We start from the raw sequence: 18,124 nt of genomic DNA on the forward strand, positions 1-18,124 counted from the left end.
GTCCTCGGGTGCAGCCTTTTGACTGAGTCAAGTTTTACAGAACAATTCCTTTCAAAGGTGATCTGTTCTGTGAAGTCTGGATTCAGTCAAAGGGCCGTACTTGAGGATCTAGAGGGCCACATGTGGCCTGCAAGCCGCAGGCTCCCCACTCCACACCTTACTCCTCTCCATGTATTCTGAAATCCAGTGACATGGGCTTCCTGGATGGTCATGAATATGCTCCTCCATCTCCAGACTGAGCATTTTTACTGGATACCTGGACACTCGGCCTCTTGGCTTCCCAGCGTCTTCCCTCTGAGACGGCCACTGGTACAGGCTGTCTATATTTTGTTCACACACTGTTGTTTGCATGTGGTCTCTCCCATTAAACTGTGAGTTCCTTGAGAGCGTGGACTGGTCTTTGTCTTTCTCAGCACAGTGTCTGGCACAGAGCAGCTGAGTGACTGACTGGATAACTCAACAGCTCCCTGTTTGGTCTCCCTACTTTCATCAAGCCTTTCCCTACTGGCTGTCTCTTGGGTCTGGTATGCACTGTCTCTTCACCTCCGCTTCCCAGAATCACTGCTTTCTTTCAAGTGCCATCTTTGACGTGGAGCCTTTCCTGATTCTCAACACATTGCCCCAAATGCCCTCTCTCTACTAACCACACTGTATTCGTTTCTTAGATTCCTGTATTGTGCTGGCTGAATATATATAAGCCATTGAGGGCAGGTCTCTTCCACTTTTATCTTTGTACTTCTCATCATTTAAAATTGCTCTAAGTGGTGAGGGCAGGGGTATACTGGAACTAGCTCAAGAGAGCCCACTGTCAAGTTTTCCAGCGTGAATTGTTATATGCTATGATTCAGGGATTAATTTATGGCTCTGTTGGTTGTCTACAGACTTAAGCAACTGATGGAGAAAATGGCAATGATGCAGATTAAACCACATCCATCCTCCTCCCCCATTCACCAGCACACGCCTGAGTGTGCTTCTTAGGCACAGGCGATGGCCAATGCAAAAACGCTGGAAATAGAGGGTCCTGGGTGATGGCCCCAGCTTGGTTAACTGGAGAATGTAGGAAGGGAAGTCTGTTGAGTTTACTGAGTAAGACAGTAATGTGACCATCAACCTTTGATTCAGGAAAATAACTTTCGCAGTTCTGGGGAGAATGGACAGAATTAAAATGAAACCTGAGACAGGAAGCTCTATTAGGAAGCTAATGCAGCAGTGCAGGAGAGAGGTGATAAGGACAAGGTGAAGTGGTGGTAGGTGAAGAATAAGGAAGGGACAGATACAAGAGATGTCAGAGGCAGAAGTCAACCAGTCAATATCCAATTATTAACTTGTGCCAGGCACTGTGCTAAGCTCTAGGGTTGAGAGACAAAGGACAGTCCTTGTACTTAAGGAGCTCATAATCTAAAACAAAGACAAAAAGCACACAAATATGTATAAACAAACTACACACGGGAAAAATAGGAAATAAATATGAGGGAAGACACTAGAATTAAGAGGATGTAGGAAAAGCTTCTTGTAGAAGAGGGGATTTTAATTGGAACTTAAATGAAGCCAGTAGTCAGTCAAGGATAGAGTGTTTCAGGCACGAACAGTCAGAGAAAATGCCTGGAGCTGAGACATGGAGGGTCTTGTTTTCTTAGGGAGAAAAGGTTTAAGAAGACTGGAAAGGCAGCAGGGGGGCTAGGTTATGAAGAGTTTTGAATGACAAAGCAGAGCATTTTGTATTTGATACGGGAGTGATAAGGAGCCACTCAGTTTGCTGAAGTGGGGGAGGGATTTGACACGGTCGGACCAACAAGAAAAGACAAGACTTAGTAAAGATGAGATATGTGGGGCAGAAGAGAGTGAGGAATAGAGCATCACCTAGGATGCGCACCTCAGAGACTTAGAAAGTAATACTTTAAAGAGGTAATGAGTCCGCTTTTGGATATGTTGACTTTGAAACACCCAGTTCAAAATGTCCAACAGGCAGTCCAATAGGGAGGTAGGACCAGACTGGTCATATAAACTTGGGAATTACCTACTATTAGATAAGAGCTGATGGGGTCACCAAGACAGTATAAAGAGAGGAAAAGAGGACCTAGAGCAACGGTGTCAAACTCAAAAAGAAGGATCTCCTGTGGGCTGCATATTGACTTAAAAAACACAAACTAGCATTATTTATGTCATGTTGTTTTTATTTATTTATTTTGCTAAAATTGTCCAATTCCATTTTAATCTGGGTATGGACACACAAGGGGGTTTTGTCCCTACATGCAACTCACAACTGGTTTCATGTTAGACACCTCTGACCTAGAGGACTGAGCTTCTGAATATACCCAAAGGTAGGGGGTTATTAAATGAATGACCCAGTAAAGGAGAATGAGAAGTTGCCAAGGAGCTTGGAGGAGAACCAAATGTAAAGAATACCATGAAAAGTCTAACAGGAATGTTCAGAACAGAGCAACAGTGTTAAATGCTACAGAGAGGTCAAGAATGACGACCTCAGAGGTAGAAAAGGCCAACAGACTGGACAACTACAATATCACTGTTAACTTGGGAAGAAGCAGCATCAAGTGAGTTATAAAGTTGGAAGCCAGACTTCAAAAGGCTGAGGAGTCAAAAAAAAGGGGAGTAAATATAGACAACTTTTTCTACAAGTTTGGCTGCCAAAGAAAAGACAAAACATAAGATGACAGCCTGAGAGTGATCTAGTGATAGTTTAAGGATAAAGGAGATTTGTGTGTAATTGTAGGCAGCAGGTAAGGAACAATAGCTAGGAAATGGCGAGATGGTGAGAAAAGGTTAGATGGAGAGGTTATGATTGAGGGAGTAATCTCTGAAGAAAATGGGATGAGACCAGGCACATGTAGACAGCTGGGTCTTAGTCACCTCATTATCAGAGATGAAATACAGGGCAGGGTACGATTCAAGGGAAGCAGTCACTTCACCCTGTCTGCCTCAGTTCCTCATCTGTAAAATGAGAAGGAAATGGCAAGCCACTCCAGGATCTTTGCCAAGAAAACCCCAAATGGGATCACCAAGAGTTAGACACAAGCGAAACGACGTGACTCAATAACGTAGAGACGGAAGGAGGGAGCTCATGGCAAATTACTTCCATCTCCCTGGCCAAGCATCAGACAAGATGTTCAGCTGAGAGCGCTGAGGGGAAGATCTGAGGTGAGAAGATCTGGAACAGTCACTGTGGAGAATGGGATAGAAAATTAGAGAGGAGTCTTGCTATGGAGAGGGTCTGCTTGAGGACATCAATTTCTAACAGATGGAGCATGATTTGCTCCAGGTTAGTCTACTAGTACGTCAGCAGACAAGGAGGCGAATGGTGGGAATGATCCAGGATTAGGGTTTGGCCAATTAAGAGCTGGGACAGGACAGGACCAAAGGGTTCAAGAGCAGAGGGTAATGGAGTATCAAAATGGTTAACTATAGAAAGAAGAAAGTGAAGTCAGAGGGGACAAAGTCAACTAAAATATAAGCTAAGTACTGAGAATACAAAAAAAAGGCAGAAAACAGTCATTACCCTCAAGAAGCTCATACTCTAACGGGAGAAACAAAATGCAAACAACTACACACATACAAACAAGCTATAGACATGTTAGACAGGAAACAACCAACAGAGGGAAAGCCCTAGAATTAATAAGATGGATTGGGGAAAGCTACAGAAGGTGAGGTTTTAGTTGGGAGTTAGTTGAAAGAAGGCAGAGATGAGATGGGAAAGCATTCCAGGCACGGAGAACAGCTAGTGAAAATGCTGGGGAGTCAGAAGATGGAGCTTCTTGTGCAAGTAACAGCAAGGAAGCCAGTGTCACTTGATGGCACAGTATGTGGAGAGGAACAGGGTAAAAGAACTTTGGAAAAGTAGGGAGGGGCAGCCAAGTTATAACCAGTTTAAAAGCCAAACTCGATTTTCTATTGGAACCTGGAGGTAAAAAGGAACTAACCTGAATAGGGAGGTGATATGGTTAGGCCTCTGGCAGCTAGGTGGCAGCACAGTGGATAGAGTGCCAGGCCTGAAGTCAGCAAGACTTCCCTTCCTGAGTTCAAATCTAACCCAGTGTGACCCTGGGCAAGTCTCTTAACCCTGTTTTCTTCAGCTTCTCATCTATAAAACGAGCTGGAGAAGGAAACGGCAAACCACTCAAGTATCTTTGCCAGGAAAATCCCACATGGGGTCACAGAGAGTTGGACACTATTAAAATGACTCAACCACAACAACAGCAAAATGGTTAAACCTACCGTTAAGAAGATCAGTCTGAAAGCTGAGTGGAAGACGGCTCGGAGGGAAAAGAGACCCGCTGCAGGAACACCGACCAGCCACCCAACGTTGTTCCGGTGCGTGACCACGAGGGCCTGGCATTTGTGTCGGAGGGGAGGGGGATTTCAAAGGTAGAATCAAGAGGACTTAGAAACTGACTAGATTGGGGGGTGGGGGGCGCTGCAGGGAAGGACAAGCCAAAGTCAAGTGTGACTCCTAGGCTGCAAGCCCAAGTGACCGGGAGGAGAGGGATGCCCTTGACAGTAACAGGAAGTTGGGAAAAGGGCATTAAGGGAAAAATGTTAAGTTTAACTCAGAACGAAAACAGCCTCGGACTTCAGGACTTCAAGACTTCCTCGAGGGCATCATCAAATTGAGCCACAAACTGATTTTTATAATGATTATTCCAAGTCTCCACAAAGAAGTTAAAATTCTGTGCAGAATACTTGAAGAAAGCTTGGAAACATTTAAAAGCATTTCTGCCCAACGTGATTTAAAATGTCAACATGTTGGCACTTGAAGTAAGGAGCTTCAGTTATACTGAATATTCGTTTATGTGAACAGTTTACTTCCTTCTGTCAAATGCGGTCAAAATAAACCTTGCTCTGATGAGGGCCAAGTAACAATCTCTATGGGTGAAAGGGAACCAATGAACTCTGCATGCAGATGGAAGCACACTTTTTTAAAACTTTCTTTATTTTTATTATCTTGCTTGTATTGCCTTTTGTAACATGATTAAACAGACATGTTATCCATGACCTCACATGTTTGATCAAAATCAAAGTGCTTTCCTTCACAAGGGGGGGAGGGAGAGAGAGTTAGAAACTCAAAAGTTAAAGAAAAATGTTTGTTAAAAATTGTTTTACACATAATTGGGAAATTTCATGAAATAAAGAGAAGTTAATTTTAAAAATCAAAACAAAACAAAACAATCTCTCTGGATCTGTTTCCTCACTGCCAGGCACTGATTCCAATACAAAAATGAAGCAATGCTTGCCTACAAGGCACTCATGGCTAACCAAACTCTGGTGTATTTCGAGCTCTGAGTCTTGGGCTCTGTGAAGGCCGGGATTTCCCTTTCACTGTCAGTTTTATTTTAAATGGTTGTTACGGTGTTGCTTCAACTATTTCCTGAGTTTAAAATATGCCCCAAACCTATCTGTCACAAAAAGAAGAACCCTAACAACCAAAAGAGGAATTTCTTCTCAAGTTTTAAACATGTGAACTCTCTCTCTGACTCATCCATGTCACTTACATCACCAAGTTGTTGGAAAGAAAAGGCTCAGGAGCCTCACACTATGCAAATGATTAGCAAAATGTGCTTCTTAGTCTAAAAAGGCTATTGCTACAATTGGTTACAAAGGCGAGTCTACACCTTTTGACCCAATGAGTCACTACTGAGACTGAACAGTAGAGCAAGGAGGAAAGGGCCTACAAATACTCAGTTACTTTGTAATACCCGGTTATTGGAAACCACCTCTAGATGCCAGAATTCAAGAACAGCTGAATACATTGTTATACCTCACACCATGTCCTATAGGAAAATGGTGTCAAGTGAGGTCAGCTGCCTTAGAAGACAAACCACCAACGCTGGCCGTAGAAAGGGAATAATGGCAACAAAATGTCACATACCTAGATGAAAGTTCACAAAGGGCCAAAGAGCCAAACTTACTCTCAATCGTCTCAAAAATGGTTAGCACTTTTAATCAAAATGTGCCAGGCTTAGATTTAGTTTTATATTAGGTCCATCACCATTAAGTTTAAAATAAAAATTATTTTGACAATTACTGCTCTGAAATGCAAACTGAAGGAATTTTCCAGAAGTACCATTCTAGTAATGCTGATACTGTTGAACTCACTTTGGCACTGCTGGAGGGCCAGTAGAGTTCAGCTCTCACTAGATGACCTCCAAAGTCTGTCCAGGGCAGCAGTACCCCACTTTTCACTCTAGTTTGCCAGGCTTCCTCCTGGCTGCACATCCAGTCCCCTAACTGCCCCACCCCACTCAAGGGCATATTTTCACTAAAATTTACATAGGGCAGAATGTCATTTTCATTCAATATGAAGTATTCATTTCCTGAACTAGCTGGCGGTTTAGGTCAAACAGAAAAACTCTGCTTACAATCAATTTAAAAATTTGTCAGTGTCTGTTGGACATGGGCTAGGGCTGGCATACAGAGTTCTCCTGAGCCCTGAAAAGTTAGGTGATTTGTCCAGGGTCACACAGCCAGTAGGCATCACACAAGACTCTTCTGGCTCCCAGGTCTGCTCTCTGCACTCCATGATGCTGCCTCTCAGTCATGAGCATTACCATACCAGCACTTGAATGTCACAGACCACAGATTTAGAAATGGAGGGGGCGTTCTGAAAACAGAAGGCGGCCTAGGCAGCTCCCTTATTTTACAGATAAAAAGCTGAGGCCCAGGGTGGTCCCAGTAGCAGAGTAGTAATGACCCCAGTCAGATTCTCTGGCTCCAAATTCAGCAGACACTTTTAACTAACATGCTGCCTTACACAGAGAAAATGGCCTCAGGAGCTAACAGTCTGGTCCACTGAGATGACAGACACACAGGAGAGGAGGAAGATGAAATAAGGCCAGGGGTTAACACTGGTCATTGCAAAGGCTAGACCTTGGGTGGGTCCCTCCCCAGTGAAGGCAGAGAAACTACTGTTGTTCAGTCTTTTTCATTCCTGACCAACTCTCTGTGACCCCATTTGGGGTTTTCTTGGCAGAGATACTACAATGGTTTGTCATTTCCTTCTCCAGCTCATTTTACAGATGAGGAAACTGAAGCAAATAGGGTGAAGTGACTTGCCCAGGGTCACACAGCCGTTAAGTGTCTAAGGCCAGATTTGAACTCAGAAGGATAAATCTGTAGCACTAACCTGCAAACAGTGCAGGAGAAGGCGACAAGTCCTCCTTCTATACAGAAAGATTTTACAAGCAATTCGCCAGGTACCAAATCTATAGAACCGGGCAAGGAAAGAATTCAAAAGAAATAAAAGTGCCACAGAACATGATTACTCCAGGAAATCTGCAACTGAAAGAATTGGAGAAAACATTAAACTTAGCAAAAGCATAACTTCATAACTTCCCCCACGGGGTTTTCAAAATCTATGTTGGATTACTCCAAGGTAAATGGAGTTTTAAACTCATTGCAAAGAATAGGAAGCTAAAGTGTTTGTAACAACCCCTGCCTAGTGATAATCCCACTACAAAGTCAAAGAACACACTACATTTGTAAAGAATAGCCTGACTTGGACCCTGACTTGTGTTAAGGAAGAACAAATAAAAGAGCACCTTGGGAATTGCCTTAGTAGTGAAAAATAAATACCAAGGACTTGTTTTATTATTTTGGATATGCTGTCAGTTTTCGTGAGAAATAACACTAACCAAAACATAACAGATTGACAAAAAACCATTAAAAATGTATTTTCTTGCATGTAAAAAAAAAAAATACATCAAATATACCTCATCTCTCTAGATCCAGCCTGGCCCTGGGACCTCACAAACTACTGCCTTGACCATCAACCAGAGCCAGGGACTGGCCATCTGCTCTGCCACCATCCTCCCTCCTTCTCAGGGATTAATAATCTAAGACCACTACATATATGCCTCCCTGAAGGGCAGGACAATCTCTGCCTTATGACTCCACTCGGAATCCCTGGGGCTGAGCTACAGGCTGTCCCCTGACCACCTGACCAAGCCAGACTCGCCGCATATCCATCCATGTCAGTGCCAGTTCCGCTCTCCCTTACTCTTCCAATGTGCCCTAAGGCATCCCTATTCTATTGTCAGCTACCCTCCACGTAAGACCTGGGTCTTCCACGCACAAATTACTTAGCATACCTATATTTTCTAGTTGCTTATTGGTGTACATGTTGTTTCTTCCCAACAGAATGGAAGCTCCCTGAGGGTAGGTCAGTCAATAAACATTTATTAAGCACCTATTACAGTGTGGTAATACAAAAGTGCTAAAGATGCAAAGAAAAAGTATACAGTTTCCATTCCCAAGGACATCACAGTTTAATGGGCTACACAACATGCAAACAACTCCATGTGAACAAGCTACATATAGGATAAAGCTAAAGATAATCTGCAGAAACACACACCAGAATTAGCATAGATAATGGATTGAGGGTAGGGGAGGAGCTAATCCATCTGATCTCTGCATCCCCAAGGCCTAGCGGTGCCTAGCATGTAGCCAATGTTTAATGACTGCTTACAGAGCCAGACCCTGGCCACGTGGCTAGCCCACCTTTTTCAATTATATACTTATTAAATGTCATCATTTATAAGACTTACTCAAAATTCATATGATCAGAGACTAAGAGTTGAAAGGCACCTAATTTTGACAGGCTCACTTATTTGCCAACTTGCCTATTAATTCTTTTAGTTCCCCCTTGTTAAAGGGTAGGGGATTTAGATACAGTTTTGACCCTTGTTTGTGGTAGGTTGCTAAGTTTATACTTTTAAAAATTAACCAATAGGCTTTAGTTTGATTTTGCCAAAGCCCCAATATATAATAGTGTGAGATTATAAAATAAAGTGATTTAATTTAAAATGATTAATTTCAATATCATAAAATTAATTCATTTAAAATATCAGCATTTTAAGTTTCTGGCTAAACTGAAAGTATGACTTTTTATCTTCTCTGAAGATTACAGGAAATGTCTTTGATCAAGATAAAACATATTACTCCAAGAATCTCCAAAGGAAGAATCAACTTTTAAGTGACAGACATGCCCTTTGTAATACTCCTGTTAAGTGAACACCTTGCTTCTGGCAGGGCACAGGGCAGCCCTTTGACAAGGCCCGATGAATGCTTTCTGGTTGCTGCTGCTGTTCCTTAAAGACCTTCCTCCAATGGCCAAGAGCTTACTACTTCCCAGGCCAGCCCAGTCCAGTTTCTGGACAGCTTTTTTTTTTGCTGAGTAGCTTTTCCTTCATCAACATCAAGCTGTGATCTGCCTCACACTTTCCTATGTTGCTCCTAGTTTTGTCTTCTAGGGCAAAAGAAAACAAACTTAATCCCTCTTCTGCACAACAGCCTTTTAGAATTTACAATCATGTGTTCATGATTTAGATATAAAGGCTGATACTGTAAGCAAACTGGGAGAGCAAGAAATAGTTTATCTGTCAGATCTATGGAGAACAGAAGAATTCATGACCAAACAGGAGATAGAGAATATTACCAAATGCAAAATGGATAATTTTGATTACATTAAATTGAAAAGTTTTTGCACAAACAAAGCCAATGCAACCAAAATTAGAAGGAAAGTAGAAAATTGGGAAAGAATTTTTACAACCAATGTCTCTGATAAAGTCCTCATCTCTAAAATACAAAGAGACCTGAGTCAAACTTATAAGAATACAAGTCATTCCCCAACTGATAAATGATCAAAGGATATGAACAGGTAGTTCTCAAAGAAATTAAAGACATCTAGTCATATGAAAAAATGCTCTAAATCACTATTGATTAGAGAAATACGAATCAAAACAACTTTGAGGCACCATATCACATCTATCAGATTGGCCAACATGACAAAACAGGAAAATGATAAATGGAGAAGACGAAGGAAAATTGGAACACTAATGCATTGTTGGTGGAGTCGTGAAATGATTCAACCATTTTGGAGAGCAATCTGGAACTATGCCCAAAGGGCAACCAAACTGTACACACCCTGTGACCCAGCAATAGCACTTCTAGGGCTGTATCCCAAAGAGATCATACAAATGGGAAAAGTACCCACATGTACAAAAATATTTAGTGCAGCTCTTTTTGTGGTGGCAAAGAATTGGAAATTGAGGGAATGTCCATCAACTCGGGAATGGCTGAACAAGTTGTAGTATATAAATGTAATGGAATACTATTGTGCTATAAGAAATGATGAGCAGGCAGACTTCAGAAAAACCTGGAAAGACTTGTATGGTCTGATGCTGAGTGAAGTGAGCAGAACCAGGAGAACATTGTACAGAGTAACAACCACGCTGCACAATGACTAAAGTTGACAGACTTAGCCCTTCTCAGCAATGCAAGGATCTAAGACATTGCCAAAGGTCTCATGATGGAAAATGCTATCCACATCCAAAGAAAGAACTATGGAGTTTGAATGCAGATCCGAAGCATACTATTTGCTATTTTTTTTTCTTCTGTTGTGTTTTGTTTCCTCTTTCTGGTGGTTCCTCCTATTGGTTCTAATTCTTCCTTACAGTAACACTAACGTGAAAATATGTTTAATAGGAATGCATATGTATAGCCTATATCAGACTGCGCATTGTCTTGGAGAGGGGGGAGGAAGGGGAGAAAAATTTAAAACTCAAAAGCTTATGGAAGTGATTGTTGATAAATCAAAATAAATTAATTAAAAAAAAAACTTAAAAAAAACCTTTCAATCCTCAAGGTCAAGTATTCACAGCTAGAAAAATAGAAAGCAATCTGGGAAAAATTAGGTTTATTCCCACAGCCCATACCATATATCAAGAGAAAATCCAACTGGATATGAGAGAGATAAAAGATCACATACAGTTCCTTTTGCAGCACCCGTAGATGGGGATGAGTTCGTGACCAAAGGATTAGAAGATAAGATAAAATTTTGATTGCACAGAATTTAAAAGTTTTTGGACAAACAAAATCAATGCAGCTTAAAAAAAAGAGAAACTGCTGATGGAGAGTGGAAATGCCTGTGGCAAGTTTCTCTGGTAAGATCTCATTTTAGATATACACATACACATATATGTGTGTGTGTGTGTGTGTGTGTGTGTGTATACATAAATATATATATATATATACACACACACTTACAAGAAATTGATCCAAATGTATAAGAATAAGAGCCATTCTCCAACTGATAAATGGTCAAAAGATATGAACAAGCAGTTTTCAAAAATTCAAGCTATAAACAGCCATGTGAAAAAATGCTCCAAATCACTAATTAGAAAAATGCAAATTAAAACAACTCTGAGATGCTGCTTCAGACCCATTAGATTGGCAAAGATGCCAAAAATTAAAAGGATAATGTTAGAGGGTACAAATGGAGGGAAAATGAGCATACTACTCAAATGTTGGTAAAACTGTGAAATCATTCAATTATTATGGAAAACAATTTAGAAGTATGCCCCCCCCCCCCCAAAAAAAAGTCCCCACACTGTGCACATCCTTTGACCTAACAATATCATTTATGGGGGTGGGCAGGCCAGCCCAGCTAAAGCAGCAAAGCACGCTGGGGGAGATGGGAGGCAGTATGTGCCAGGCCACTCAAACCACCACTTCCCCCTTCCCTGAGACCCTGAGGCAGATAGCCCACCAACCTAAACCCAAGAGCCTTGAGAACAGCTAGGCTTCCAGGCCAGTGCCCACAGCCATCCTCAAGGGAAGACACCATCTGCAGTGATGCAGTCTGGGGACCACTCCTGCAAGACATGTGACTACAGTCTCATCTAAGTCCTAGGCCCTGTCAAATAATTCCACATCAGATCCTGGAACGACTATCGGTGGAAATGTCATAAAAGAAGAGGCTGGACATCTGTTTTGCACTGCATCCAAAGAACCGGGACCTTTCCAATGGACTCGCAGCTGGAACCTTCCACATATTTCCCCCCCCATTAGAATGGGAGCTCCTGGAGAGCAGGGACTGTCTGGCTTTTCTATCTATAACCCCAGCACTTAGCCCAGGACTTTGAACAAAGAAAGCACTTTTCATAAATGCTTTATTCACTCACTCACTCATTCATTCGCTTCAAGGGTTGTGTTTTGTATTGTTTTCTCATTTTGGTGAGGGATGTTGGAGAGAAAATAAATGCTGGTTAATTGACAGAGAGAGCATTTTAAATAAGAAATAACCCCAGGCAGGTCCTTCAGCTGATGTTTACATGGCAGCTTTCCAGTCCTCTCCCCAACCTGGATGTCCTTCTTTGAAGTAATCTAGTTTAGTGTCCTCCATAAATATGGAGCCCACAAGTGGAAGAGCAAGGGTGCCTCTTCCTCTACAACGAATGCAGGCTAAATTCTGGGTCAGCTACACTGACGCACAATGAAATGCTGTCTAGACACACCCCCTTCCTCCTGTACACAGAAAGGTGATCTTCTGAAGCCATGACTAGGGCATTATTTTTTTTCCTAGACTCATCCTTCTAACCTGTAGAAATCTGTAGGGGGCAGCTCGGTGGCACAGTGGATAGAGCACCGGGCCTGGATTCAGGGGGGCCTGAGTTCAAATCCGGCCTCAGACACATAACACTTACTAGCTGTGTGACCCTGGGTAAGTCACTTAACCCCATTGCTTAGCCAAAAAAGAAAAAAAAAAGAAAAAGAAATTTGTGGACCCTGTCATCTGAAGTGCTAGCTCCTCCCTCTTCCAGCTTGGCATCATCAAAAAACCTCATCAATCTGTCCTCTAGGCTTTCAGTCATTGATCATAAGTACTGCCCAAGGGGCAGCTCGGTGGCACAGTGGATACAGCACCAGCCCTGGAGTCAGGAGGACCTGAGTTCAAATTTGACCTCAGACACATAACACTTACTAGCTGTGTGACCCTGGGCAAGTCACTTAACCCCAAAAAACAAGTACTGACCAGCAGCACAGGACTAAGGATAGGTCTTCGTGGTCCTCCACTGAATGACTGCAATCGGGTTGACGAACGGTGTTATCATTTAACCCAGTGAGGTCTAACTACAACAGAAACCACACAGAAAGATCCCTGCAGGCTGCAAGCCACCTTAATAAAACACATATTAACAGTATCTGTATCCTATTTTCTTTTTATTTATCTTGTCAAATATTTCCTAATTACATTTTAATCTGGTTTTGGCTGCACTTGGCAGCGTTATGACTGGTGGGCCACATTTCTGATACCTTTGGCCTAACCCACAGTCCTCCAACTCTGGCCAAAAAAGGATCAGAGAACTGCAAAAAGCCTGGCTGAACCCAGGGTCACTCTTCAATACAGCCCTGAGCTACCAGCCTAAGGGAGATATCAAAGTAAATAAAATTAGTGACCTGGTCTTTGATGAATTTAAGGTGGCTCAATATTAACCACTTCATTTTAAACAGTTATTTAAATTAGCTATCATTATTATTAAATGCTACTATATTTAACATTCAAATATAAATATTGTATAAATGTTAACTTTCTATAAATATACTGACATTTATCTTCTCCAGACCTATGATTTCATTGGTATATGTAATTCCTAATGGGAAAATTCCCAATACCAGTGCAAATCAGTTACCTCTTGAGCAGAGAAGGAACCTAAGCGGACCGAGCAGGAGTCCAGCCAACCCTTTCTGCCTATGAGGCCAGCTTTCTACCCACTACTCTACACTGGCCAGCTGCCTCACACGTACTATGCTCACTATTTTAAAATCCAAAATTTAAAGAAAGGTCAAGTATTTTCATGGATTTAAATGAGATATCAAAACCAGGATAACAGCCAATAGGCTTTGGGTCATTCTTCCGTCATTGAGGGATAGGGTCTACACCAGTCATTTCACTGGAATAGCAGCAACCCATTCTCCACAGCTTCTCCTCTTAGAGAAGGAAATGAATGGAAAATGATGAAGCACCTACTATGTGTAAAGCCCTGTGCTAAACACTGAGAATAGAAGTAGAAAACTCGGACAGTTTATGTTCACATTCGGCGACTTGCCTGGGACTAGTCTAAGTCAGAGAGGCGGCCTTGTCTCTGAGGCTGGCCCACAAGGCGAGACACCACGTCGCTTCACTTTAATCATCTCGAATGTTGTTCATGTGGGTACAGACCACACAGCCCTCGTACCACTCTCCCTAAGAGTCAGTATGCCTGAAAAATTCATCCATGTGCAGCCAACCAGGTTAAGTACAATGCCTCCCCTGGCTTCTCAGCCGGTTAGGCTTCAGACAACACACCCAAAATGACCCCTCCTCCCTCCAACCATATTTAAATGGATCCAAACTCGGGAGGACCAGTCAGCACCTGTGCCCCACTGACAAAGCCTTCAAGAGAACTCAGCTTCACAGCAAAGAAAGCAGCATTTTCGTGGAAGACTTTGTTCACATACTACTATAAATAAGGTAGAAGAAGAAGCTATAATAAATATTTACAGATTGTTTTTTGCTGCTGAATAAAGGATATGATGATTTTGAGAATCTGGTAAAGACAGAAAAAACCGCAGCTGGTTAAAAATAGAACACTACCTCAAATGAGAGCTCCAGAGGTCTCATCATATACAATTTAATATGTTAGAAGATGTAACAGGAATGAAATAATCTGAAAATCAGCAAAATTCAAGAATAGCATCACAATCCAAGGTAAGTGCTACTGAGAATACCTAGTGAACTGAATTAAAGGCAGTACCTACTAAGACAACTGGCTGCCCAACAGCACAGAAAACATTCTTTCAGTGGACAAGTGTTTATTTGGAGCCCAGTATACACACAAGGCCCACAGCCTGGGAGAGAAGACAGCAAAGTGGAGGAACATCAGGCGCTCCAAGCGCCTGGCAGACGGCACACAGGAAGTGCCCCTGTGCCTGGTGGAAGAGACGGGAAGGGCCTGGGGCTGGGTCGTGAAGGATGAACAGGTTCTGCCTAATGGGGAGAGCACTTCAAGGCAGAGAATGGTATAGACGGGAACGTGCGCGGCCAGGAGGGGAAGGCAGTAGGTGGCCTGGTTCAGCTCTTGGAAGGCAAGAAGACAATGTAAAAATCAGGGACAGACCAGCAAGCATTGCAGGACAAAGTGTTTGGACTTTACCCTATGGTTAAGCTGAAGCTACTGGAACATCTCTGAACGGCATCTCCGACAGCTGGTGTGAGTGAGAGTCAAAGACCAGAGGCACATGCTACCAAGGGATCTTCCTAAAGCACAGGTCGGACCCTTTCCCCCCTTCCCTCAGTGGCTCCCTAGTACCTCAAGGATCATAGAGAGAATCCTCTGGCTTTTCAAGGCCTTCCTTCCCAATCTTTTTTGAACGTGTTCCCTTCTACACATCCTACGATCCAGGGACACTATCCTTCTGGCTGTTCCCCTGCCAGGATGGGCCATTTTCACTGCCACTCCCTCCCTCCCCAATTCTGACTCCTAGCTCAGCTCAAATCCAAGAGACCTTCCTGCTCCTACCATCCAGTTCCCTCCAATGCCCACCCCTCACTGAGGCAGCACAGTAGATAAGAGGGTGGGCCTGGAGTCGGGAAGACACAGGTTCAAATCCCGCTTTAGACAATTACTAGCTGTTACCCTGGGCAAGTCATTGAACCTGTCTACCTCAGATTCCTCAAGTGAAAGATGAGGATCACAGCAGCACCTAGCTCCTTGGGGTGTTGTGAGGACCCAGTGAGGTAACATTAGCAGACTGTTTATCGCGCTTACGTTGTACCTATCTTGTTTCTACAGACTGCAGGTTTGTCTTCCCCATCAGACACAAGCTCCTTGAAGGCAGGGCCCTTGTTGGTGCCTTTCTTTGTATCCAACATTCAACACAATGCCTGCCTCATTGAAAGTCTGAACACAGGCTGGACGGCGACAGCTGAGTGCCAGGGCTCACACTGGGGGTTTGACGTAGAAATGAAACGTGACATCTCCAAAAGGGCCCCTAGTGGCCACCGATCTGGCCCTGTCAGCCATCCAGCCATCCCCAAACACACTCCCCACACCCACCCCCAATTAGCAACAACATAGCCTGTCTCTGTCTGAAGGCTTCCATCCACCAAGAGTTCACTTGTAAAATAGATAAATACCTCAAGGTAAACATCTCAGCCACGTTTCCCGACATATCGATACTCTTATTCTTTGGCAAATCAATGCCTGGTGTGAGATTTCAGCCACGTGTACCGTGCAGATGCCTTCTATCACATCCAATTCTCTGCATCTCCAATCCATCAATCCTGTCACAAGAGGCCCTGCTCCAGATCTCACACCGTGATGTACAAGCTAATCCTTTACAGACTTCTGCTCACTTGTTTGTTACTGATACTTCACAGCTGGCTCGTGCCCACCACTTACCTCTTCTTATTCCTTTGGACAAGCCTAAAGTTTAATTCTTCAGACTATGGTATTCCATGACTTGTGAGCCATACAATGCCATAAGAAAAAGAATGACGTTAAAAAGATGGGCCTTTTTTTCATGGAGAGGGCAAACTGTAAACATACTACAAACCAAGCATTTTGCTATCCCAATATTTAACTAAAAACACAATTTAAATTTTCCACATCACAGTGCAGGTTATATTTACAAATTCTTTATCATTTAAAAATATAAGGTTATTAGAATATGCTTGACTCCAACATTTCAGGAAGAGGGATGGAGAGTACAAGCACTTTGAGGAGACAGCTTTCTCTTTCAATTCCCAGCATATGGTACTTGCTTTAATAAATGGAAGAAAATTGTTGAAAGGAGACCATCTAGAGCAGGGGCTCTTAAGCTAGGGTCCCTCAATGCGCATTGTAAATATTCTGAAGCCTGTATCTCAATAGTATTAGTTTCCTTTGTAATACTACGTATATTCTGCATTAAAAAACATTGTTCTGGGGCAGCTAGGTGGCACAGCGGATAGAGCTCCAGCCTTGGAGTCAGAAGGAACTGAGTTCAAATGTGGCCTCAGACACTTGACAGTTACTAGCTGTATGACCCTGGGCAAGTCACTTAACCCCGACTGCCTCACCCAAAAAAAGAAAAATTGTTCTGAGAAGAAGTCCCTGGGCTTCCCCAGAATGAATGCCCAAGGGGCCCATGAAGAGCCCCAATCATCAGGACAGCAAGAAGAGGGGCTAAGTCTTCAACGAGGCAAAGGAACAAGGGTTATCTCGCTGGCTTCTGAAGAGCTGTCACAGGGCAGTTTTTTTTTTTTTTCTGCTTGGTTCCTGAGAGATGAACCAGGTCCAAGAGACAGTGGTAGAGATAAGTCTAGGTCCTGTGTCTCTGAGGTCAATGGTTTGCCCCTGTTAGGATGATCACTTGCTGTTCAATTAGGCTTTTCATTAGATGGTGAGACCTGACACAGCCCCATTCACCACTGCTTAGACCTGCCCCGTTTTCTGACTGCAGTGCCTTTGCTCCGTGCCCTTCTCCATTGAATTTCAAAGCCCAATTCCAATGGTACCTCCCGTCACCACAAGAAACCTCCTGATCTCCTGCCAGGCAAAAAGCCCCCACCTCATCCAATCTCACAGCCCAGATTAGTCTGCTAATTTGCCAGGAGTAGTCTGCTAGCAGTAGTCTGCTAAGAGGCCAGGAAGGTGGACAGAGGGCTGAGCCTGGAGTCGAGAAGATCCTAGCTGGAATCCAGACACTCATTACCTGTGGGGCCCTGGGCAAATCACTTAACTAACATCTGCCTCAGTTACCTCGGCTGTAAAGGCACCTACCTCACGGGGCTGTTGTAAATCATTTGGGCACTTATTCTCTTGCTTTATTCCGTGCCCCCCCCCCCCCCCGGCCCCCCATAACCCTCCGCCCCCCCCCCCCCCCAGCGTCCAGCGCGGTATCTGAGAACTGAATGGACATGAAAAGGACAAGCACAATGACTGGTCCACCGTAACGCATCGGGGATGTTCCCAGGAAGGGGCTTCGCTGGGGGCGAGCTTCCACAGGGGTTAAAGGCGATCGGCACGTCCAGCGAGGAGCCCACCAGTGCGGCCACGACGCGGGACAAAACGGCCTTTGTCAAACCCGCGGCCCGGCCCGCTCCACGCTGCCCCTTCTGTGTCCGACCCTCGCTCCCGGACCTAAACGAGGTCACGCCTGGCGGGGAGCTCCGATCGCTGCCCGCGGGACGATCCCCGCACCCCCAGGGCACCCCCCCCCCCCAGCCGGCCCGGGCCCCGCAACAGCTGGGTGGGATCAGGGCTGGCTTCCTGCCCTCCGTCCCTCCCCGCCCCCACCCACCCACCCCACC

At 43.8% G+C, this 18,124-nt stretch overlaps 1 protein-coding gene across 2 annotated transcripts in view; it reads right to left on the minus strand.

The window, feature by feature from the left end:
- SEPT7 (septin 7) overlaps positions 1-18,124 on the minus strand; it is a 76,616-nt gene that overhangs the window by 57,946 nt on the left and 546 nt on the right. Inside the window, exon 2 of one of the 2 annotated variants that reach the window (XM_027835955.1) lies at positions 18,058-18,059. The exons of the other annotated variant lie outside the window; for it this stretch is intronic. Coding sequence (XP_027691756.1) covers positions 18,058-18,059 — 2 coding nt within the window. The remainder of the gene's footprint in view (positions 1-18,057; positions 18,060-18,124) is intronic. 2 annotated transcript variants of the gene reach the window in all.

The sequence above is a fragment of the Vombatus ursinus genome, unplaced genomic scaffold (genome assembly GCF_900497805.2).
Source record: "Vombatus ursinus unplaced genomic scaffold, bare-nosed wombat genome assembly UNPS02014817.1, whole genome shotgun sequence".
Lineage (NCBI taxonomy): Eukaryota > Metazoa > Chordata > Mammalia > Diprotodontia > Vombatidae > Vombatus > Vombatus ursinus.